Source organism: Tachyglossus aculeatus, chromosome 18 (assembly GCF_015852505.1).
Source record: "Tachyglossus aculeatus isolate mTacAcu1 chromosome 18, mTacAcu1.pri, whole genome shotgun sequence".
Taxonomy (NCBI): domain Eukaryota; kingdom Metazoa; phylum Chordata; class Mammalia; order Monotremata; family Tachyglossidae; genus Tachyglossus; species Tachyglossus aculeatus.
The window spans coordinates 7,484,218-7,508,570 of NC_052083.1; the positions used below are offsets into that span (position 1 = coordinate 7,484,218).

General features: G+C 50.9%; 1 protein-coding gene across 1 annotated transcript; it reads right to left on the reverse strand.

Moving 5' to 3' along the window:
- Positions 1–586: 586 nt before the first annotated feature.
- Positions 587–17,463, reverse strand: LOC119939981 (secreted Ly-6/uPAR domain-containing protein 2-like). Its single transcript, XM_038760055.1, has 3 exons — positions 17,412–17,463; positions 13,361–13,459; positions 587–801 (listed from the first exon to the last, which is right to left on the reverse strand). Exons 1-3 carry the CDS (start codon positions 17,461–17,463, stop codon positions 587–589), a joined length of 366 nt encoding a protein of 121 aa, XP_038615983.1.
- Positions 17,464–24,353: the final 6,890 nt, after the last annotated feature.

Here is a 24,353-nt window from a genome sequence, read left to right on the forward strand (position 1 = left end):
TTGGGTTATTTTCATGGGCAATCGATCGATGGCCTTCAGTTCAGAGCACTGTACTAAGCTTTTGAATCCTTTTCAGGGGGTGGAAGCTCATTTGGGGGAAAGGAATCCTTTTCAGGGGGGTCCTTCCCCACTTTCTGAGAAGAGGATCGGGGCTGCCATCTCTGATTCTTTTCCTGCAGCTCTCCCAGGCTTATGGGAAATCCCAGAGCCCTCAGTCCCTGCCCAACTCTACAGCCCCAGGATGGACCCACCAGAGGCAGGGGGAGGAGTTGGGGGGGCCAAGATTGTGGAGAGAGGCCTCTAACTGTCTCTGACACTAGTCTCAGGGGAAGAGAGGGCATCTAGTCTCTAGTCCAGGGGTAGCAGGGAAGCTGGAATTGGCACCTCTGCCTCTGCCTGGCACCCTTCCCGCTCTGTGACGGAAGTGTTCCCCGAAACAGGTGAAGGGAAGAGGGGAGACTGAGGGCTGGCCTGGCTGGAGACTGAAGGAGACCCAGAGGTGGACAGGCCCCAGGAGACCTGGGGAGGGAGGGGGAGAGGAGACGAAGAACTGGCAGGTGAGCGGATCAGCCCTTTTGCCAGCCGCTCACAACCGGGCCCGGAAGAGGGCACAGAGGAGGCTGGCAGAGACGGCGGTGGCCCACACCATGGCGTGGCTGCCCCGGACGCCCGTGGCGGCACTGCGGTTGCACATGTTCCCCTGGCAGCAGGACACGGACAGGGCCCGACCGTCCGACGAGACCGTGCTGTTGGGGCAGGTCGGAGCGCAGGACTTCATCACCAGGATCCCGCTGGGGTTGGCTGGGCAGAGACAGAAGACAGACAGGGTCAGTATCTCGGGAGACTTTGAGGGCTTCACTGGGGGTCTCTTGGCCCCCCAGGCCTTCAAAGAGCTCCGTCACCTTGCTCCCTTCTACCATGACCCAGCCCACGTACTTGGCTCCTCCAGTGTCAACCTACTTGATTTCATCTATCTCATCGCCAACATCTAGCCCACATCTTGCCTCTGGCCTGGAACGCCCTCCCTCTTCACGTCCCACAGACGATCACTCTCCCGACCTTCAAAGCCTTACTAAAATCACAACTCGGCCGAGAGGCCTTTCCCGACTAAGCCCTCATTTCCTCTTCTCCCACTCCTTTCTGCAACTGCCCACTTGGAACACCCCTCCCCCAGCCCCACAGCACTCAGAGAAGCAGCGTGGCTCAGTGGAAAGAGCCCGGGGTTTGGAGTCAGAGGTCAGGGGTTCAGATCCCGGCTCCGCCAATTGTCAGCTGTGTGACTTTGGGCAAGTCACTTCAGCGTGGCTCAGTGGAAAAGAACACGGGCTTTGGAGTCAGAGGTCAGGGTTCAAATCCCAGCTCCACCAATTGTCAGCTGTGTGACTTTGGGCAAGTCACTTAACTTCTCTGGGCCTCAGTTACCTCATCTGTACAATGGGGATTAAGACTGTGAGCCCAACGTGGGACAACCTGATCACCTTGTAACCTTCCCAGTGCTTAGAACAGTGCTTTGCACATAGTAAGCGCTTAATAAATGCCATCATTATTATTATTTTTCTGTGCCTCAGTTACCTCATCTGTAAAATGGGGATTAAGACTGTGAGCCCAACGTGGGACAACCTGATCACCTTGTAACCTCCCCAGTGCTTAGAACAGTGCTTTGCACATAGTAAGCGCTTAATAAATGCCATCATTATTATTATTTTTTTTCTGTACCTCAGTTACCTCATCTGTAAAACGGGGAATAAGACTGAGCACCCCCGATGGGACAATCTGATCACCTTGTAACCTCCCCAGTGCTTAGAACAGTGCCTTGCACATAGTAAGCGCTTAATAAATGCCATTATTATTGTTATTATTATTATTACGTACATATCCATAATTCATTTATTTATATTAATGTCTTCCTCCCTCTCTAGACTGTAAGCTCTTTGTGGGCAGGGAACCTGTCTACCAATTCTGTTATGCCGTATTCTCCCAAGCGCTTAAGGGAGTGCTCTGCACACAATAAGCAGAGCACACAGTCTTCTAGACCGTGAGCCCACTGTTGGGTAGGGACCGTCTCTATATGTTGCCAACTTGTACTTCCCAAGTGCTTCGTACAGTGCTCTGCACACAGTAAGCGCTCAATAAATACGATTGACTGAATGAATGAATGAATAAGTGCTCAATAAACATGATCAAGGCCCTACTGAGAGCTCACCTCCTCCAGGAGGCCTTCCCAGACTGAGCCCCTTCCTTCCTCTCCCCCTCGTCCCCCTCTCCATCCCCTCATCTTACCTCCTTCCCTTCCCCACAGCACCTGTATATATTGTGTGTACATATTTATTACTCTATTTATTTCTTTATTTTATTTGTACATATCTATTCTATTTATTTTATTTTGTTAGTATGTTTGGTTTTGTTCTCTGTCTCCCCCTTCTAGACTTGAGCCCGCTGTTGGGTAGGGACTGTCTCTATGTGTTGCCGACTTGTACTTCCCAAGCACTTAGTACAGTGCTCTGCACATAGTAAGTGCTCAATAAATACGATTGATTGATTGATTGATTGACTGAGGGTGGCTCAGCTTGAGGCAGGGCTGGGAAACACTGCTTGCAGGGGCTGGACCTGGGAAATTCCACTCTCTGTTTCCTTGTCTGGCTCTCCCTTGTTTCCTTCTTCCCTTCCTTTCCCCCTCTGCCTTTCCACCTTTCCCTAGCTCTCCTGGCCTCTCTCTTCCCCGGCAATGCAGATTGGAATCTCTCTCCATGGCTGTTTGCTCCAATAGCCTCAGCGGAGGTCTTGGGCTTTCCAAATGTGTTTGTCAGTCTGGGGATTTTCCCTGCAGTGACTAGATGGGACAGCCCATGTTTAAAGCTGTGGGGGTGATGAGAGAAGTGGTATAATCATAATAATTCTAATAATAATAACTGTTCGGTACTTATTACGGGCCAAGTAATAATTGTGGTATTTTTTAAGCGCTTCCTCTGTGCCAAGAATTGTACTGGGATAGATACAAGATAATCAGGAAGGGCACAGTCCCGTTTCCCGTTGGAGCTCACACTAATTATGTCCGGAGAAATCACACCTTATATCTTTACCAGGCCCCTCTCCAAGGTGCTCAAAGCATTTTAATGAGCTATTTTAGAAATGAATGACACTGGCCCTGGGAGTGAACAAATCGGGAAACAGGCATAGAGAGGTTAAGCAACTGACCCAAGACCACAAAGCATCCGAAGCCGAGCATTTTTTCTCCAGCAAGAATTCCCCAGTGATTAGATTTAGCTTTATAAGTGAAATTGTTAATGAAAGGAATGCATCTCGCTTCAGTGTGAAGTCAATGTCATGTGAAATCAATGCTTTGGGGTGCAGTAGGCTCAGGGAGACACGGGCTTAGGTGCCTGATTGCTGGGAGGGAAAGGGAGGCTTTGCCTCCTCTTTAGCTCCCCACTCATCCTTGAAACTCAGGGGTTCAGTCATTCAATCGCATTTATTGAGCGCTTACTGTGTGCAGAGTGCTGTACTAAGCGCTTGGGAAGTACAAGTTGGCAATGTATAGAGACGGTCCCTACCCAACAGCGGGCTCACAGTCTAGCAGGGGGAGACAGACAACAAAACAAAACATATTAACAAAATAGAATAAATATGTACAAATAAAATAGAGAAATAAATATGTACAAACATATATACATATATACAGTTGCGGTGGGGAGGGGAAGGGGGTAAGGCGGGGGGATGGGGATGGGGAGGAGGGGGAGAAGAAGGAGGAGGCTCCATCTGGGAAGGCCTCCCGGAGGAGGTGAGCTTTCAGTAGGGCTTTGAAGGGAGGAAGAGAGCTAGCTTGGCAGATGTGCGGAGGGAGGGCATTCCAGGCCAGGGGTCGACGGCGGGACAGGAGAGAACGAGGCACAATGAAGAGATTAACGGCAGAGGAGCGGAGAGTGCGGGCTGGGTTGGAGAAGGAGAGAAGGGAAGTGAGGTAGGAGGGGGCGAGGTGATGAAGAGCCTTGAAGCCGAGGGTAAGGAGTTTTTGCCTGATGCGTAGGTTGATTGGTAGCCACTGGAGATTTTTGAGGAAGGGAGTAACATGTCCAGAGCATTTCTGCACAAAGACGATCCGTGCAGCGGCGTGAAGTATGGATTGAAGTGGGGAGAGACAGGAGGATGGGAGATCAGAGAGGAGGCTGATGCAGTAATCATCAGCCAACCAACCAACCAATGGGTTGGTTCCCATTAGGCCTCTGACAATATGGCAGGCTGCAGAGTGGTTTGATAATAAAGCTTCACGGGCAGGAGTATCCTCAGAGAGTGGGGAGGCAGAAACCAAAGAGATGCCCAGAATCCCAGACCCAAGTCCAAAACTTGATGATTTGCCCCCCAAAGCCAAGCAGCACCCTACAACCCCTCCTAATAATACAGTGGTACCTGTAAAGCGCTTACTATGTGCTAAATACCATACTAAGCCCTGGGTCTACAAGATATCTATTAGATAAAGGGGGCTCACAGTCTAAGAAAGAGGGTTTCTGGGAATCTTCTCCCCATATCACAGAAGAGGAAATTGAGGCAAGTGGAGTGACCAGGCCTGAGGAGGGGCCAAGAGTGAGCAGGTTTATGGCTGGATTGGGCTGTGAGGCCCCCTGGAAAAAGTTCACGTGTTTTGCCACCCACTTGGTCCTCTGCCCTGACTGTTCAGAATCTCCCTTTCCCTGTCAGGACCTCCAGCCAACGGGCATGGAGGGCTGCTCAGGCCAAATCTTAGGGTTCAGGCTGCCACTGCCCAATCCTGTCTCCACCAGGGCAGTGACTCCTCAGTGGAGGACTCCTGGTTGCTAAAGTTCTGAACTTTTTCCATTGTCTGCCTGGTTGTTCCTGTTTTCCAGAAAACCCTCCCCCATCAGGAAATAGTTTTGTAGTCAAAAGAAGGGGCCACTTCCTCTGTTCGGCCTGCACCTGAGAGAGTGTGGTGGGTGAGAGAGGGGCCTAGTAGGCTGTGGGAGGGAAGTAGGACTCCCGTAAACCCTCCCCACCTTCACAAAATCCCAGACTCTCTCAGAGGAGCCCCCCTGCTCCCCAGAAAGTCATCAGTGAGCAGGGAGTGAGACAGCCTTTGGTTCCAGTCCACGCAGCAAAGAGTGAAGTGAAAGATGAACAGCAGGGCCCCAAATCCACATCATCCAAGCCAAACATCCCCCCCTCTCTCCCCTCTTGTAGTCAGGATGTTCAGGCCAAAACGGATTATTCTAGGCCTGAATGATCCGGATAATTGCTCAGGCTTGACTTCAGCACAGCAGTGGGGTAGCCTTTCTGATTATCTGTCACCTGCCCAGTTAGGGAAGCAGTGTGGCTCAGTGGAAAGAGCCCGGGCTTTGGAGTCAGAGGTCATGGGTTCAAATCCCAGCTCCGCCAGTTGTCAGCTGTGTAACTTTGGGCAAGTCACTTAACTTCTCTGGGCCTCAGTTACCTCATCTGTAAAATGGGGGTTAAGATTGTGAGCTCCCCGTGGGACAACCTGATCACCATGTAACTTGCCCAGCGCTTAGAACAGTGCTTTCCATATAGTAAGCACTTAATAAATGCCATTATTATTATTATTAGCCCCGGAGACAGTAGAAGCACCTACTGGGCTTGGAGTGAATCCATCCCCATTCAGACTGCGCTGCTCTGTCTCTCATCCCAGCCTCCCAGCGTCGAAGAGAGAAACCAGAAGGTGAATGCGTCAGAGATTGAGGAAAAACTGGGATTAAATGAGGGCTGGCTGCGTGCCTGACTTTCTTCAACACTCGCTGGCTTTTTCATAGCTCACTTTCCCCATCTGTGGTCTGGTCATGTTGGTCCCTGGGAGGAGCAGAGGTCAAGGGACTGGCTGAATCAGGATGCTCATGTTGAGGCTAAAATGACTGCAATAACTTCAGTGTAACTGGCAGCTCAGCCTCTTCCAAAGTTGTATTCCCTTCCACTCTGCCTGTCAGCCAATCTGCATCCCACGCCTCTCCCTCAATTCCCTGTGGTCCTCATAGCCGTGTCTGCAGAGAAATTATATCTGCTGGCTGTGTGTGTGATCTCTTCAATTAGACTGCCTCCCCAAATCCCCAGCCCTGGACCCCCAGGCCCTGGTGTAAAAATTCCCAGCACAAACTCGGCGACTGGCTGAATAGAGGGGCTCTCAGGGTGGTAGTGAGAAGGGGAAGGGCACCCTGTAGAGGGGTGGGGGGTTGCTCAGAGAAGATGAGATTATGCTAGATTCACTAATCCACAGAAGAATCCTTGGTTGCAGGGCAGATGGATGGAAGAATCCAGCCATTTGGGGGTTGGAGGAGACACAGTGTCCTCCTAGGTAGAAGGCCCTTTCCAAGCATGCCTGGAAAGGGACCCTCAATCTGTCTCCCCTCTATCTCCTTTGTGGGACCTACCCATGGACTCGGGAGTTTGCAGGGTTGTTCTAAATTCTGCCGTCACTGGGGGATGGTGACGGAAAAGAGCCCTGGGAAATACAGGTGGAACTAAAGCCAATTTTGTATAATTTTAGTAAGTGCCCTGAGAGGCTCATCTCCCCGCCCACTTCATGAATGAATGAGCCAAGACTTCCAGAAGATTCCCCAGTCCGACTCCCAACCGGAAAAGGGGAAAGGGTTCTGGAGCCCGGAGGTGGGGGTGAGATTCCCTTCACTCTCCCTAAGGGCTTGGGAAGCTCCTTTGGGATATTGTTCCTGCCCAGACGTTGGAGCAAACTAATCCAATGAAATCAGAAATCCAAGATGAGAGGGACTTGGGTCTCCAAACTGACCACCCAGGGTGAGGTAGGGCTCAGCCCTCTGCTCCCTGGCTCATCATCATCATCATCATCAATCGTATTTATTGAGCACTTACTGTGTGCAGAGCACTGTACTAAGCGCTTGGGAAGTACAAGTTGGCAACATAGAGAGACAGTCCCTACCCAACAGTGGGCTCACAGTCTAAAAGGGGGAGACAGAGAACAAAACTAAACATACTAACAAAATAAAATAAATAGAATAGATATGTACAAGTAAAATAAAATAAATAAATAAGTAGAGTAATAAATATGTACAAGCATACATACATATATACAGGTGCTGTGGGGAAGGGAAGGAGGTAAGATGGGGGGGATGGAGAGGGGGACGAGGGGGAGAGGAAGGAAGGGGCTCAATCTGGGAAGGCCTCCTGGAGGAGGTGAGCTCTCAGTAGGGCCTTGAAGGGAGGAAGAGAGCTAGCTTGGCGGATGGGCAGAGGGAGGGCATTCCAGGCCCGGGGGATGACGTGGGCCGGGGGTCGATGGCAGGACAGGTGAGAATGAGGTACGGTGAGGAGATTAGCAGCAAAGGAGCGGAGGGTGCGGGGTGGGCTGGAGAAGGAGAGAAGGGAGGTGAGGTCCACTTGCTTGTAGAAATCTGGGCTAAAGATCTGTATTTACAACTCCTTTCCCTTTCAAAACAAGCACACTTTTTTCACGGGGGGCACCCTGTTTGCCAAGGGCAGCCCTCCTCTCACAGAAGTAAGCAGCCTGGTGCTCAACTCCAATGATACCTTTCCACAGATGCACCTCCCCAACCCAAGGATAGGTGACTCCCCCAAAACCACTGCTTGATCCTGCTTTGAGGTATTTATAGCCTCCCCTTCAGCCCTCCACAAGTATTACTTCACCAGAAATAATGCTTCTACTCCAAACCACATTCCTCCCCTCTTCCAGTCATTCTGTCAGTTGCATTTATTGAACACTTACTTTGTGCAGCACACTGTACTAAGTGCTTGGGTGAATAAAACAATATAACAGACACATCCCAAACTACAAAGACCCAAAATGCCTTGCCAGATGAGTCCCACTTGACTGACCCACTGTAATAATAGTCACTGAGGTGTTTGTTAAATGCTTACTATATGTCAAGCACTGTGCTAAAAACTGGGGTAGAAACAAGGCAATCACGTCAGTCACAGTTCCTGTCCCACATGGGACTCACAGTCTAAGAGACAGGGAGAACAAGTATTGAATCCCAATTTTACAAAGAAGGAAACTGAATCACAGAGGAGTTAAGTGATTTGCCCAAGGTCCCACAGCAGGGAAGTGGTGGAGACAGGATTAGGACCCTGATCCAGGCCCGGGTTCCTTCCTCTAGGCCCTGCTGCTTCTCACCAACCTTTTCAGTCACCGCTAAGCTTTGCATGTGCCTCAGTAATTATCTGACTACGATTCAGTTGTTTTTATTCTGTGTCTTTCCATCTTCCTGAATGTTTAAGGATCTTTACGTGTGCAGGGTGTGTACGTGTTTGAATGCGTATGTGCTTGTGTGTGTGTGTGTTCTGTGTCCCCTCTCTGATGGCCAGTCAGTGCCCAGAGCGCAGATCCTCATCTCTTCCCTTCTCTCCTCCTCCCTGCAGAGCCCAGAACAATTAGGGTACCTGTTTCATTGCCCCCCTATCAGTCCGCCAACTACTTCTTGTTTTCCCTCCATCCTTCCCCCAGCTGGCACCAGACTCTGCCTAGGTGCTTGCTCCAAGCAGACTGGGGTCCGGACAACTGACCACCCTGCTCCAGAAGCCACATCCCTCCTGCAATGCTCCCATCCGAAAGCTCTTGTCTGGAGCCGCCAACGAGAAAGAGGAAAGAATCTGACGATGATCTGAAAGCCCAAAGGAGAAGTCCAAAGGGTGTAGGCCTTGGACAGACAGACAGCCGGGAGTCTGGAAAGGAGACTCCCTTGGTTTCCGGGAAGTTGCGAGTTCGGCCCCAGGCTTTCTAAGCCATCGCAAACCGCAAACTTGCCCGTTGGCCTTGCACTCTGTGCTTCCTGCCCACAGCTGAGACTCTGGCCCCAGACTGCCCTTATCTAGGGCTGCCCCGGCTGATAGCCAGCTAAGCCCCAAATCTTCCTCTCTAACCCAATGGGGCTCAAAACACCTTCCCTGGTTTGTGTTATCCATGGGAAAGCATTATTCACGTCATCTCTCTTCTCCATCAGTGCTGATCATTGAGATGTGATTGAACTGCCCTGGCTCTGTTCAGAGGGCATGATGAGAGATTGAATACACTAGAAGTACAATGGGTGGTTCATATCCACCAACCCATGGGAAGCCTCAACACACTCACTGATTCCTTGGATGAGAAGGAAGAGATCATTTTCTGGTCTATCCTATGACTAGTACTTCGAGCTTCCCTGAGCTATGACAAAACTCAGACTCCTCAGGTCAAGTGGGACCCCAAAAGGTCAACTGGTCCAACCTCCTGCTTCTAGAACCGGGCATGACTAAACCATCTAGGGCAGGATAGGTGTCTGTTCTTTCCTTAAAGATCTCCAGGGACAGAGACTCCATGGCTTTCTGCAGTAGCCTGTTCCCTGGCCTCACCCTCCTGACAGAACAGTCTTCCTTTTCTTAAAGATTTCCTTAATTCATTCCACAACTTCCCTCTGCAATTCCTTCGAGGATCTCTCACCCTTTGCTCTCGGGAAGTTGTTTCATATGTCTAACTTAAATCCCTCCAGCTACAGAATAAAGCCTCTTTGCTCTAGTCCTGCCCTCCATAACAGGAATAAGAGAACCATGCTTCGGTTCAAAGATGCTGCTACCAACGGTGAGACTACGTCCAAAAGGGTGTCTTGGAGAGAGAGTGTGTTTTGTACACTTGTCCATTCGGCCCACTGTGATGCAATCAGGTCAACTGGGTACCTATCCTGGCCGTTGGACATTTGGGAGAAGGATGTTCGGACACCAGTGGTGGGGAGGGGAAATACTAATCTGGCGTCCAAGAGAAGCAGAGAACATCTGCCTCCCTGCAGCCCCCACCCACCAATTCCCCCGACACTCACTTAAGCCCCCTGCAGCCTCTTCTTTAGGCCGGCTCATCCTGCTGTTTCAGCCGGAGTCCCAACTCATCCAGCCTCCACCATTTCGAGGTGCCCCTCTGGCCTCTTCCTCTTGGTCTTTCGGGCTGGATGCTCAGAAGATCCCCTGTAAGACTGGACCCCAGGAACTGCCACACACCTCTCTCTGCACAGCCAGGAAAACTCATCCAAGTCTCCCCATGCCCCCGTCCGGGCTCCAAGACCTTATCTGGCCCTGTGTCCGCAGGACGCAGGTTTTCAGCTCCTCCAGGGCCAACAGGTCAGGTCACTAAGTCACCGGGGAATTTCTAAGATCTGACAGGGCCCCTCCAGGAGGGAATCTGTCACCCGAGATCAACAGATTGGGGAGATAGGCTCCAGGATCAAACGTCCCAGGCCGGTGGGTGGACCTGGGCTGCATTACAGCCCCTTTTCAGGGGAAACCAGGTTAATAATAGCCCGCTGGACTCGGATTGACTTCCAGGGTAGAGACTATCATTTGTGGATCTCAAAGCATCTCTCATCCTGTAATTAATCTCAGGCACCTGATTATGTCGCTAGCGTTTAAGCGTTCTCACGGCATCTCCCCTGTTAGTGACAGGATGGCACCATCGTTACCTGGGCTTGACCTTAGGAGAAAAATAAGATGTCAAGAGGGCTGCTCCAGGAAAGCCCAGCTCTCAGCCTTCATTAGATTCCACACTTCATGGATCGCTGCTTCTGTGGTCACTGCACACTGCCACTCCACTATCATCCCTGCCTCTCTGTGGTCATTGCACAGCTCAACTCCACTGCCATCCCAGCCTCCGTGCGGTCTCTGCCCAGCCTCATGGCTCCACCAACCTCACAGCCTTTGCTTGGCTTCTCCCTGGAGCCAGCAGCGACTGGACTCAAAGTCCTTGCGTATGAACATATGAGGGGGCCTTTCCTGTTAGAATAGCTCATTTTACCGTGTGAGGCCCGGAGCCCCTGGAGAAAAAAGAAATAGTGCTTCAGGGCAATCCCACCTCCTACCTCTCCCTAGCCTACCCTGGGGCAAATCTGCCCTCTGAAAGATCATCGTGAGCTTTGGAATCAATCACTCAATCACATCTAGTAGGTGCTTACTAGTGCAGGACACTGTACCAAGAGATTGAGAGAGTTGGTAAATACACTCCCTGCCTACAATGAACTTACAGTCTAGAGGGGTAGACAGACATTAACATAAGTGAATAGAATATATATGAATAAAACGAAGGGATGGAGGGGGGCTCTGGAAGAGGTGGTCCAGAAGTAGGTAAAAGTAGCAGGGAACAGAACCTGACCTGGAATTGGGGAATTCTGTCTGCCTCTGAAGGCTGTAGACTGTAAGCTTATGGCCTACAGTAAGCCCTTTGGGCCTCAGTTTAACCCAACTGGAAAATGGGGGTGATATTCATTTGTGACCTTTCCTACCCCATGGGAATGAGGAAGGGCATAGCAAGTTTGGGCAGATTCTTAGGGAGCACTTTGTACAGTGCGTTGTATAGAGTAAGTGCTCAGTAAATATTATCAGTTGACTGATTGGAGTTGGACACTACATTGCTTAGAGTTCTGAATGTGGAAGGATTAAGGAATAGAGAGGCAGATTGGGCTAGTGGAAAGCACACTGATCTGAGAATCAGGAGACTCGTACAGAGTAAGTGCTCAGTAAATATTATCAGTCAACTGATTGATTGGAGCTGGACACTACATTGCTTAGAGTTCTGAATGTGGAAGGATTAAGGAATTAAGGATTAAGTCTTTTAGACTGTGAGCCCACTGTTGGGCAGGGACTGTCTCTATATGTTGCCGATTTGTACTTCCCAATCGCTTAGTACAGTGCTCTGCACACAGTAAGCGCTCAATAAATACGATTGATGATGATGATGAAAGAATAGAGAGGCAGATTGGTCTAGTGGAAAGAACACTGATCTGAGAATCAGGAGACTCGTACAGAGTAAGTGCTCAGTAAATACCTGTTGACTGATTGATTGGAGCTGGACACTATATTGCTTAGAGTTTTGAATATGGAAGGATTAAGGAATAGACTGGTAGCTTGGTCTAGTGGAAAGAACATTGATCTGAGAATCAGGAAACTTGGGTTCTAGTTTCTGCTCTGCCCACTGTCTGCTGTGTGACTGGGTAAGTTGCTTAACTTCTCTGGGTCTCAGTTTCCTCATCTTGAAATTAGAGAAAAAATAACCTGTTCTCCTGCCTTAGACTGTGAGCCCAGTGAGGGTTAGGGACGGCCTAACGTGATTCTCATATCTCTGCCCCAACACAGTATATCAGAAGAGTATATAGGGAGCAGAGTGTCTAGTGGAAAGAGAACAGGCTTGGGAGTCAGGACCCGGCTTTTAATCGTGGCTCTGCCACTTGTCTGCTGTGTGACCTTGGGCAAGTCACTTAACTTCTCTGTGTCTCAGTTTCCACATCTCTAAAATAGGTATTGAGACCGTAAGCCCCATGCAGGACAGAGAATGTGTCCAACCTGATTACCTTGTATCTACCCCAGTGCTTAGTACAGTGCTTGGCACATAGTAAACACTTAAATACCATTAAAAAAGTTGATTCTTTCTGAGGTTGGCAGCTAACTTCTCCCCTCCTCAGGGCAGCCAACTGAATCCTGAGGAGCTCAAGTCCTCTGGAAGGAGGGAAACAGGGTGGGTCTTCAGGGAGGCCTAGGGAGGAGGGGAAAAAGAGCCCTCCAGAGCCATTTCCCCTAATGTGGGACAGGGGGGAGGGTCTGCATTGCCCAAGTGGAATGGGCCTGACCAGTCCAGCCCAGAGACTTGCCCAGTCTGGTCCTCTATGGGGGCATTGCGGGGGCCCATCTTCCTGGCTCCCGGGCCCGTGTTCTGCCTCCAAAGCCAGGGGGCTGGAAGCCAGCATGGGCTCCTCCCACTCACTCCAGCCACAGGCCACAGGCAAATGACTTCACCTCCCCTAGCCTCAGCTTCCTCTGTGAAATGGGTCCCCCAGGCCTTGCCGCCCCACGTCCCGAAGGTAGTCGAGCTCTATCCCTATTCTAAAGCCCCTCAGGGCATCGAGGATCCCCTCCCTAGGTGGGTCCTGACAGAGCACTCCTTGTGGCTTATCCTGGCCCTGTGGTTCTATCTGTGGCATATCTTGTTACTCCAATCTGCTAGCCTTTCCCACAGGGAAAGCCAGTCGGGTGATGTCCCTCCCTCCTTCCCCTTGTGTAACAGATGGGAAAATGGAGGCCCAGAGAGAGGTGGGGTCTGACATCAGGTCCCACAGTGGCCGGAGAGAGTCGGGCTGTGGGCATGGACCATCACGCCTTGGGGGTACATCTGAACCGAGGCCACTTGTGGGGCCCCAAAGCCAGTCCCACATCGCCTTGCCTTACCCAGTCACAATGAGCTATTCACTGGCCAGAGGCCTCCCCAGGCCTGGACGGCACTGACATCCCACTCACGGGTCTTGGAGTAGCGGTGGGTGGGCCCCCAGGGTCCGGGGAAAGTTATTACCCTAATCTAGGCCCGGCCGTGTCTCGCTAAAGAGGTGGGAGACGTGCCGATACTCACTTGCCCTGGTAATTACACAGTACTTGTCTGTCGCAGAGCACTCCACCAGAGACTCGCAGTTCTCATGGCCACAGCACACGTGGCATTGCAGGGACTGAGCTGGGAACGGAAAGCATAAGTCACGTCAAAGTGGTCTGCAGGCCCCGGGGACCACCCGGCCCCTGGCCGCCATGGGCGAGGGCAGGGAAATGGGTGGGGCCTCTCTCTCCCTTCCAACTCCCTGGGCTAGTCAATCAAAAGGAGTCACTGGCACTAGAGTCTAGGAGGACAACAGGATGCCACCCACCCAGGTAGCCCGGGAGACAAAGTCCGCTAACATCTATTTTCTCTGGGTCTGAAGTTGGCTTGACAGGCTCGGGATCCCCCAGCCTGGAGGTGGGGGGTGGTCAGCTTGACCTCAAGGTCTGTTCTCAAGTTTCCTTTCTGAGCTGCAATCTTTAAGCCAGGCTTTTAGGTTCCTCAGGCTCAAAGTCCTGCTGGGAAGTGGCCATGGTTAGCCGGGAGAAACCTCCATCAGGGAGGGAACCCCTGTGGATGAGGCCAAGGTTCCTTGGAGAGCCTAGGATAAAGATGGGGACAGGGGCAGGAAGAAGGAGCAGGGCCATTGACCTTGAGGGAAGGACTCTTTATATGGAGCGGCAGCCGCAAGGCTTTTCAGAGTATCTGGGGAGCGGGGGGATCTTCTCCTCAGGGAGCCTAATGTTTCAGAGGGCCATTGTCATCAATGAGCATGCCCATTGTCCCTGCCTGATCCTGACAAGACCAAGTATTCCTGCTTCTCTGCTTGCTCCCAACCGACTGACCACCTGGAACATGTGAGCAGCTGGGAGCCAGGGAAGGTGGGGGTCCCAGGGAGAGGGAGTACACAGCCCCCCACCTCCAGGGCTTGGGGGCCAAGCCTGAGCTGTGGGATTCTGGGAGCCTTGCTCTCCCACCTCAGCAGCCTGCCCCTGGGCTAATGCTCGTTTATAGCCCATCTAGCTCCTGAAGAGTGGGGGCAGGGGGCTGGTCGCCCACCAGGCTGGGGAGCAGAGAGGGGAGAAAAATTGGGTACCTGGAAATGGTGGGAAAATGGAGACCCACAGGTGAAGGGCCTGTTCTGAAAATGGTGAGGGTCAGAGGTCAGGAGTTGGGGTCGGGGGCCAGTGTTAGGATAAGGCAGAAGGGGGTTAGCCGCTGAAGGAGCCAGGTGGGAGAAGGTTTAGTATGCATTGAACCACCTCTCAGGGACCACTTTCTGAACGAGAACTATTCCTGTGGCCTAGACTGTCATAAGCCATCCTTTTTCCAGTTGCGACAGCCACACAGCAGTGGGGGTGTCCTCTTGGGGTTGTAGCCAGGAAACATTGGTTAGAGTTCCTCTCTTCCTGGTGTCCCTCTTTCCTCATTCCATCCCGCTTTGCTCCCCATGTCTCCTGGCTTGCCTCACAGCCTTTGTTCCTTTCTCCCTTCCGCATCCATCCCAGGGCTCCCCTTGCCTACTGGCTCAAACACTTGGATGCTGTGGGATCTTGGGTAAGTCATTTAACTGCTCTGCACCGCTTCCTCATCTATAAAATGGAGATTCAATGCCCGTTTTTCCTCTTTTACTTCTTCATTAGCCCGGTGATTCTGATTATCTTGTATCTACCCCCAGGGCTTGTCATATATCAGTAGTAAACACTTATTAAACACCATTATAATTATTATAGCTCTCCCTCTTCTCCTCATCTCACTTGGGCCCTAAACTGTGAAACAGATCCTAGACCCTGGTCTCTAGATATTTCCAGTCAGCCTCTTTCTCTCACTCACTCTCTCTCTCCCACCCTTTTTTTTTCCATTGTCTTCTCCCAAGGGTTTAGAACAGTGTATTCCACCCAGAGGATGCTCAGTAAATACCATTACCACAACAGCTCTCCACCGTTCTCAACATTGGTTCCAATGAGGCTGCCCCTATGCTTCTAGGCCTAAGTTCAGAGTCTGTGCAGGTGGCAGGTGTCATGGGCATCACCCCCTCTTGCCAATGAGATAAAAAGGTGCCAACCTTCCCTCTGGTGCTTGCTGGGAAGCCGGGTGGAACAGGGGCTGGTTTCGAGGCACAACTAGAAACACAAACCCCTTGCTGGTCACCTGGTCCAGTCCCCTGTCTTCAGTGAATGGTGAAACCAAACCAATGCGTGGGTGTCTTTGTCCCTTAAACAGCTTCAGGGTTGCACACCCATCCTCGGTTTTGAAATGCTTCCTGCTGTCTAAACCAACTCTCTCTTCCTCTCCAGACGGTGTCTGAGGTTTCGCCTTCATCAGTCCTGCTCATGAGTGCCTGGGTCCAGAGAGCTGGTACGACAGGCTACTTCCTTCTTATCCTCTTCCTCCCCCCCTTCAAATCTGCTACCTCTTCATCCTGGGCATCTCTACCCATTCTGACCCCTGGTAGAAATTCCTATCTGAGCTTCGGCTACAATTTGCCCGAGCCAGCTTTTGGACCAACAATCTACCCCAGATCTGGTCTCCTGGTCAAAAACAGGAAAACCCCACTGTGCACTGTGGCGGAATACATCCAGCAAGAAGAGCCAGGGGATCCGGGTTCTAATTCCACCTCCACCCTGACTGCTGTGCGTCCATGAGCCGATAGCTTCACCTCTCTGGGCCTTGGTGAAGAGGGGAATCTAATCTGTTCTCTGCTTCCTGGGGATGTGAGTTCTAATCCTGGCTCTGCCAATTGCCCGCTGTCACTTAACTTCTCTGTGACTCAGTTGCCTTATCTATGAAATGAGGATTCAATACCCTTCTCTCTCCTAGACGGCGAGCCCCATGTGGGACAGAGACTGCATCTGACCTACTAAACTTGTATTTACCCCAGTGCTTAAGACAGTGCTTGACAAATAGTTAGGGCTTAAATGCAATAATCAGTGGTGGGGAAGAGAGAAATGGACCTGACACAGGTGAAAATGTACTGAATCCCTTGGAGGAAAGAGAGCTCATTAGTAAAGGTGTGACCACAAAGACCTCTTGCAGATTCTGGGTTAAAATCACTTGTTAGTTAAAATCAGGACATTTAAAATCAGGACATTCAGCTCCTCAGACTTCGGTCAGCTCAGAGGCTTGAGGGAGAGAGATCAGCAGAGGTTACAGAGGGAGGCACTGAGTTAACCTGGGGGAAGAAAACCTGTTGCCCAAAAGAAGTCGAGTGACTGGTTAGCAGCAAAGCTGATTTAGTGGAGGGTGGATGGGGAACGGGGTCTCCAGACGGAGTTTTGGGACCCCTGATTTCTCCTCCCTGTTCTACCGATGACTGACTGTGGTTAAGCAACTGAAATTTCCAGGGCTCAGTTTGCCCACTGGGAAAATGGAGCTGGAAACAACTCTCAATTTTCCACATCAATGGAAGGGATAAAGCAAAATGGCACTGAGGCCCACCTGGGTAGGGGGTAGGGGGATGGCGCCTGCCAGGCCCCGGGTCAGTGTATCCTGGAGGAGTCTCCCTCTGCCAGATTTGATGCTGCCAGACAAAGGCCAGAGACTCCCAACCAGTGAGAGCCCAAGACCCCAGTCCACATAAGTCACCCTGGGTTGGATGCCCTCACCATGGCAACTGAGAGTCAGCTTTGGAAAGGCCTGCCTCCCTCCTTGTCTCATAAGGAAGCAGGGGCCCGGGAGGAGGAGGGCATTCTGTGGGGGTGCCCTGGGAGGAAAAGGCCAGTCAGCTGTGTTAAAACAACTGGGGGAGGAGGGAAGAGGGATGTCAGCTGAAGATGACAGGCAGCTGTTTCCTGATGGGTTTGGACCCAGCTGGCCAGACCCCCAGGACCACTGAGTCAGCTGCCCCCAACCCTGGGGACCAATATGGACCTACCCTCTGCTCGCCCCGTTCATGCTCAGCAAGAACCGGGAGAAGCCCAGGTCAGAAATTGATGAACGGATCCCAAAATGGCATTCCCGAGATGGAACCCGGAGTTCAGGTCTGCCCCGCCTCCCAGCCCCTGGTCCTGCTCCTAACCCCGCCCAGGGGTCATCCAGGGGATAAGCCCCCGGGGGGAGTCTAGGGGGCAGTCCAGGGGGCAGCCCACCTTACCGAGACCCAAGGACACAGTGGCCAGCAGGAGCACAAATAGAAGCACCTTCATCTTCAAGGGATCCTGACAGGCTGGAGAGAGAGGGACGCCTCCCCACGGAACTTTATACCCTCCGCCTCTCTGAGGGCGGGATGGGCCCTGAGACGGCCCTAGTAATTTAGTCTCCCCATTAGCCTAGAACAACAAACAGGGTTTGAGTCAGAGGGAGCTGGGGCCCAGGTCCAGGGACCTCGCTTCCTGCTTCTTCCAGGTTCTCTCCAGACCCCTGCCAGGGCTCAGGGGTCAGTCAGGACACCCCCAGAATACTCCTCAGCCACATCTCTGAAAAAACACTAGACCACTCGAATCAAGTAGAACGGGGGAGCCCAGCTTCCTCAGGAAGTGGTCCAGACTTGCCTCTCCTGTCACCCGGGCACTGACAGACACCAAAAGGATGGTCAGAAGGGGCCCAGATCAGACCCTGCTCTTGCCTGGGCAGAAAATGGAAGTTGGACAAGATCTGGTCAATTCCCAGGTTGGTCTGAGCTGGGGCTCAAAGAGGGAGTTAAGGTCAGCCATAGCTTCTTCCCTCCACGCCTCAGAGTGGCAACACAATGCCAACTCCGGAGAGGATCTGGGTCCCCCTCACCTTCAACTCTCCTCCTCCTCGGAATCCCCCTTCTCTCTCCCTGAGCTCCACTGACCCACATCCCTTTCTTCCCCTTTCCAGAGCCCTTCAGAAAGACCACCCCTTCCAGGAGGCCTTCCCAGGTTAGCCCCTTCAGGCACTCACAACTCATGGACATTTATCAGTCTGTTCATTTGTTCTTTCTTTGGATTCAGGCGCAAGTCTTGCCATGACCAGGGTCATTCATTCATTCATTCATTCATTCAATCGTATTTATTGAGCGCTTACTGTGTGCAGAGCACTGTACTAAGCTCTTGGGAAGTACAAGTCGGCAACATATACAGACGGTCCCTACCCAACAGCGGGCTCACAGTCTAGAAGGGGGAGACAGACAACAAAACAAAACATATTAACAGAATAAAATAAATAGAATATGTAAATATGTACAATATGTTCATCTTCAAACTGAAGGCCAGCCTTCCTGTTGTGGCTGCAGCAGTTGCTGCTGACTTGTGTCTCTCACTACCACCTGCTCTCATTATTTTAAGAATGATACATTTGCGAGGAGCAAAGCAGGAGCCCAGCTGGACCCCAAGCCTCCCGATAAGGATAATCATCTTTGTGGTATTTGTCCGTTGCTTGCTTTGGGCCAAGCCTTGTATTAAAACTCTGGGGTAAATATGAGCTGGTCAGCTCATATTTAAAAGGGAGTTTAAGAGGGAGAGAGAACAAGCGTTGAATTCCCATTTTACACAAGAGGGAACTGGGGTACCAAGAAGTGAGGTGATTAGCCCATGGTCAAAGAGGAGGCAAGAATTGGAGCTGGGATTACCCACCTCAGGGTGGCTGGGCAGCGCTCCCTTCACCGCTGGACACTAGCACACCTAGAAGACTACAGAAAATAGCCAGAGACTCCAAGTAGGTGTAAATGGATCCGTGAGAATTGGGCCACGGCAGAAGCAAGCTGGGATCTTAAAATAAAGATATGGACCACAAAGACGTCCAGTGCTGATTCGGGCCCGGGCAGGGGCCAAAAGGATGACCATTTATCACATGGGCACCTGCCCCATCGGACTACTAGAGGTTCACGGTTGAAGGTTATGCTCAGGAGTGCTAGGACTCCCTTCAAAGCCTTACTGAGAGCTCACCTCCTCCAGGAGGCCTTCCCAGACTGAGCCCCCTTCTTCCTCTCCCCCTCCTCCCCCTCCCTATCCCCCCTTGCCTTACCTCCTTCCCCTCCCCACAGCACCTGTATATATGTTTGTATGGATTTATTACTCTATTTATTTTATTTGTACATATTTATTCTATTTATTTTATTTTGTTAATATGTTTCGTTTTGTTCTCTGTCTCCCCCTTCTAGACTGTGAGCCCACTGTTGGGTAGGAACCGTCTCTATATGTTGCCAACTTGTACTTTCCAAGCGCTTAGTACAGTGCTCTGCACATAGTAAGCGCTCAATAAATACGATTGAATGAACGAATGATTTCTCTTCTCCCTGCTCCATCCCCCAATGTCCAGACAGGGTGTGGTTCTCCAGGGTGGTTGCTCTACCCAGACTGTAGAGCATGGATTGTGCCCCGCTCCTGATGCATCCTGACTAGGTCCTTTGGACCTGGGGGCCTTGCCATCTTCCCCGGGACCTGTTCGCCACCCCCATCCCCAAAGGCCCTCCGGACCTCCACCCTCTTCTCTTTCCAGATGGTCTTTCCAAGCCATCTGTGGGCACACGTCTCTCCATTCCTCACAAACTTCCCGTGGTTGCCCCATCCTCTCCGCATCAAACAGAAACATCCGAGCACTTGTAGGTACAACACTTGTGTACATATCTTTAAGGTATTTATTATAAATTATTTATTCATATTCATGTCTGACTCACTGTGGGTAGGGAACGGGTCTGCTAATTCTGTTGTAATCTCCCAAGCATTTAATACAGTGCTCCGCACATAATAAGCACTCTAACTAATTAATAATAATAATTATGATATCCATTAAGGTCTTACTACTTGTCAAGTACTGCATTAAGCGCTGATTCAATCGTATTTATTGAGCGCTTACTGTGTGCAGAGCGCTGTACTAAGTGCTTGGGAAGTACAAGTCGGCAACATATAGAGACAGTGATAATAATGATGGTATTTGTTAAGCCTCCAAGCACCGTTCTAAGCACTGGGGGAGATACAAAGTTATCAGGTTGTCCCAGGTGGGGCTCACAGTCTTAATCCCCATTTGACAGATGAGGTAAGAGGCACAGAGAAGTTAAGTGACTTGCCCAAAGTCACGCAGCTGACAGGTGGCAGAGCTGGGACTAGACTCCCAAGCCCATGCTCTTTCCACTAAGCCAAGCTACTTCTCTGATCTGAGTGTAGGCTTTAAGACAACTCCATCAGCCCTCCCCTTCTTCCTGATCTGCTCTGCTCTCCAACAATACCTCAGTTGGCGATTTCCATTCCTCCCAAGCTCACCTTCTCACTGGGCCTCCTTCTCGACTTACCCACCTCCAACCCCCAGCTTTCACCCTTTGGCTCAGTGGAAAGAGCACGGCTTTTGGAGCCAGAGGTCGTGGGTTCAAATCCCAGCTCCGCCACTGGTCAGCTGAGTGACTTCGGGCAAGTGACTTCACTTCTTTGTGCCTCAGTTACCTCATCTGGGAAATGGGGATTAAGACTGTGAGCCCCCCGTGGGTCAACCTGATCACCTTGTAACCTCTCCAGCATTTAGTACAGTGCTTTGCCCATAGTAAGCGCTTAATAAATGCCATTATTATTATTATTTCTATTCCTGCCTGGATCTCCCCCACCCCCCCACCGGCACCCCTCAAATCTGTAAGACTTCAGCTCTCCCCATCTTGAAAGCCCTTCTGAGATCCCACCTCCTCCAGGAGGCCTTCCCTGATTCATTTTTCTGGTTCTGTAGGATTCTAAACTGTGAGCCCGCTGTTGGGTAGGGAACGTCTCTACATAATGCCTACTTCTACTTGCCAAGCGCTTAGTACAGAGCTCTGCACACAGTAAGTGCTCAATAAATACGATTGAATGAACGAATGAATTCTGTCTCAGCTTTCTTGTGCACAGTGACCTTCTGGGATAAGGTGTCCTCTGACCCTAGAGCCCTGGAGGTCAGGAAGAGGGGGTAGTTGTCACAATACCTAACTAGGCAGATCCAGCCAGGGAAACACATTTTTATATGCTGGGCGCTGTCTCAATTACACCGTATCAGCGGTGTCCATGAAGCAATGTTTATTCAGCGACAGCAGGGTGACAATCTCTGTCCAGAACAGAGACAGTCTTCAATGACTGCCCGCCCAGGGGGCCCTTGTTAGCCCACAATCTAATTAACTTAATTAGCCAGAAGGGCCAGGGAGAATGGGCTGGGGGCACAGGCCAAACTGGCCACATCTGATAGCCCACTGCGGGACTCTGGAAAACTTTTCGAGAAATATGGGAAGATTTGAAGGGGGCCAAAAATGGGCTTGTCCCTTGGGAAAGAGGAGGTTAGTTCGAACCCAAGTGAATCAATCAATCGTCTTTATTGAGCGCTTACTATGTGCAGAGCACTGTACTAAGCGCTTGGGAAGTACAAATTGGAAACACATAGAGACAGTCCCTACCCAACAGTGGGCTCACAGTCTAAAAGGGAGAGACAGAGAACAAAACCAAACATACCAACAAAATAAAATAAAATAAGGTGAAGACCTGAGAGCGACATTCCAGAGCCAGAAGGAGCCAAGGGAGGTCATATTGGACAGCTCTCTGCCTCTCAGACTCATCAGCCATTTGGGTGAGACTTGTCTTAAAAAAAAAAACTAACCTCCACTACAGCTTTGGCACTGGATGCCAGCTTGGTCCCTGATCATCTGGGACCCCTGGAAACCTTTCAACTACCAGCCCGGGGAAGCCCGGAGGCAGCAGCCTTGCTGATTGTGTTTTGACTCACAAAGGAACCCCCATATTATCTAAATGAAATGATCCTTGGTGCTGCCAGGAAGAAGATAGGAATGCACCCAAATCTTGATACATCAGGAGAGAGAGATTGCTCGAAAGGCACACTCTTTTCCTGGAGAGAGGGAGAGCCTGGCTAAGTTCTTCCTGCTCCACTCTTCCTCGTTCTGGCTGTCTGGGGCCTTTTCGTCCCTGAGCTCAGCGGGACCAGTCCACTGACCCAGGGCGAGCAGCCGTGTCACAGATGGAGCCATCAAGGGGATGGGGAGCCAATCAGGATGGAGGAAAAATTGGTCACCCTGGGGGTTTGGTCCACAATCCTCATAGGCAGAAAGGCTGAGGGAGAAGTGGACTTTCCCCAGGGAAAGAAGAGACACTCTATTCTACCAGGATCTGGAGGCTTGGGCCCCCATCTTCAAAGTCCTCAAACCTCCTCCAGGAAGCCTTCCCCAATTCATTCCCAGCACCCAAAGCTCGATCGACCCAACTGCCTTTGCCATTTATGAATTTAGACCCATCCTCCACACTTGTAGACAAGTGCGCATTATTTATTCTGATATTTCATCTGGGCCACGCCACCGCCTGGCCTGAGCCTCCTGCCCCCTTCTCCCTTGTCTGGGCAGGTTTCCGGTGCCCATGCTTCAGCTGTCTTGCGGGGGCGGCGGGCACCCTGTCATTATCTCCTGGGTGTTGATGGGCCCCGCGGGCACAGTGTTTACTGGCTTGGGGCAGGCTGAGTTTGCAGCAAAGCTGAGCTGGCGAATGTGGAAGTTCTGAGTCCGAAACCTAGAGGGAGGGGCGGGGAAAGGAATAGGCCATGATGCCTGAAGCCATGGTCAATCCAGGCAGAAGGATACTCTGGATTCCATTTTGTTATTAACATGTAATCACACTGATCAAACATGGCCTTTGGAGGCCAGGCAGCCCTATGGTCCCCTCCCCCCGCCCCAGCCTTACCTCCTTCCCCTCCCCACAGTACCTGTATATATGTATATATGTTTGTACGTATTTATTACTCTATTTATTTTATTTGTACATATTTATTCTATTTATTTTATTTTGTTAATATGTTTTGTTCTCTGTCTCCCCCTTCTAGACTGTGAGCCCACTGTTGGGCAGGGACTGTCTCTATACGTTGCCAACTTGTACTTCCCAAGCGCTTAGTACAGTGTTCTGCACACAGTAAGCACTCAATAAATATGATTGAATGAATGAATCGATAGTATTTATTGAGTACTTACTGGGAGTGGAACACTGTACTGAGCACTTGGAAAAATACAAGTAGCATTAGTAAGACACTACCCTGCCCTTGAAGACCTTTTAGTACTGTACTAGAACTTGGGAAAGAACAGTAGCATTAGTAGACATATCCCTTGCCTTCAAGGAGCTTACAGTTTACTGTGTGCAGAGCAGGGTACTAAGCCCTGAGGAGAGTCCACTAGAGTTAGTAGACACACTCTCTGTCCACCAGAAGCTTAAAATTTACTATGAACAGAGTGCTGTGCTAAGCACTGAAGAGTGTCCAATAGAGTTAATAGACGTGAGCCTTGTCCTCCAGAAGTTTACAGTCTAGCAGGGAGTTTCCAGTCACACTGAGCTCATAATACTAATAATAATAATGATGGCATTTGTTAAGTGCTTACTATGTGCAAAGCACTGTTCTAAGCGCTGGGGGGGATACAACGTGATCAGGTTGCCCCACGTGGGGCTCACAGTCAATCCCCATTTTACAGATGAGGTAACTGAGGCTCAGAGAAGTTAAGTGACTTGCCCAAGGTCACACAGCAGACATGTGGCGGAGCTGGGATTCGAACCCATGACCTCGGACTCCAAAGCCCATGCTCTTTCCACTGAGCCATGCTGCTTCTCTATCAGCCGCTGGGCTCTCATCAGAAGAGCCCAGCAGCTCACCGGCCTGCCCGTCTCCAACCACTCAAAAGTTTGAAAATCTGGGTTTTCTGCTGACCGAGTCCCTCTGCTAGAAGCATCAGAGCCGAGTGGCAAGAACATGGGCGTGAGAGTCATGAGACACGGGTTCTAATCCCGGCTCCTCTACTTTCCTGCTGTGTGACCTTAGGCAAGTCACTTCACTGCGCCTCATCTGTAAAATGGGAATTAAGACTGTGTGCTCCATGTGGGATGGGGACTGTGTCCAACGTGGTTACCTTGTATCCACCCCAGTGCTTAGAGCAGTGCTTGGAAAATAGTAAGTGCTTAACGAATACCATAATAATAATAATACATGGTCCACACAATAATAATAATGATACATGACCCAGTGGACCAGAAGGCCTAGCCTCTTCCCAATGCCAACCATGCCCTTCTTCTGGCACCTTTGAGGACCTGTTGGCAAGAAAGCTGACTCTCTCAGACCCCAGCTGGCTCTCTGCCCCTTG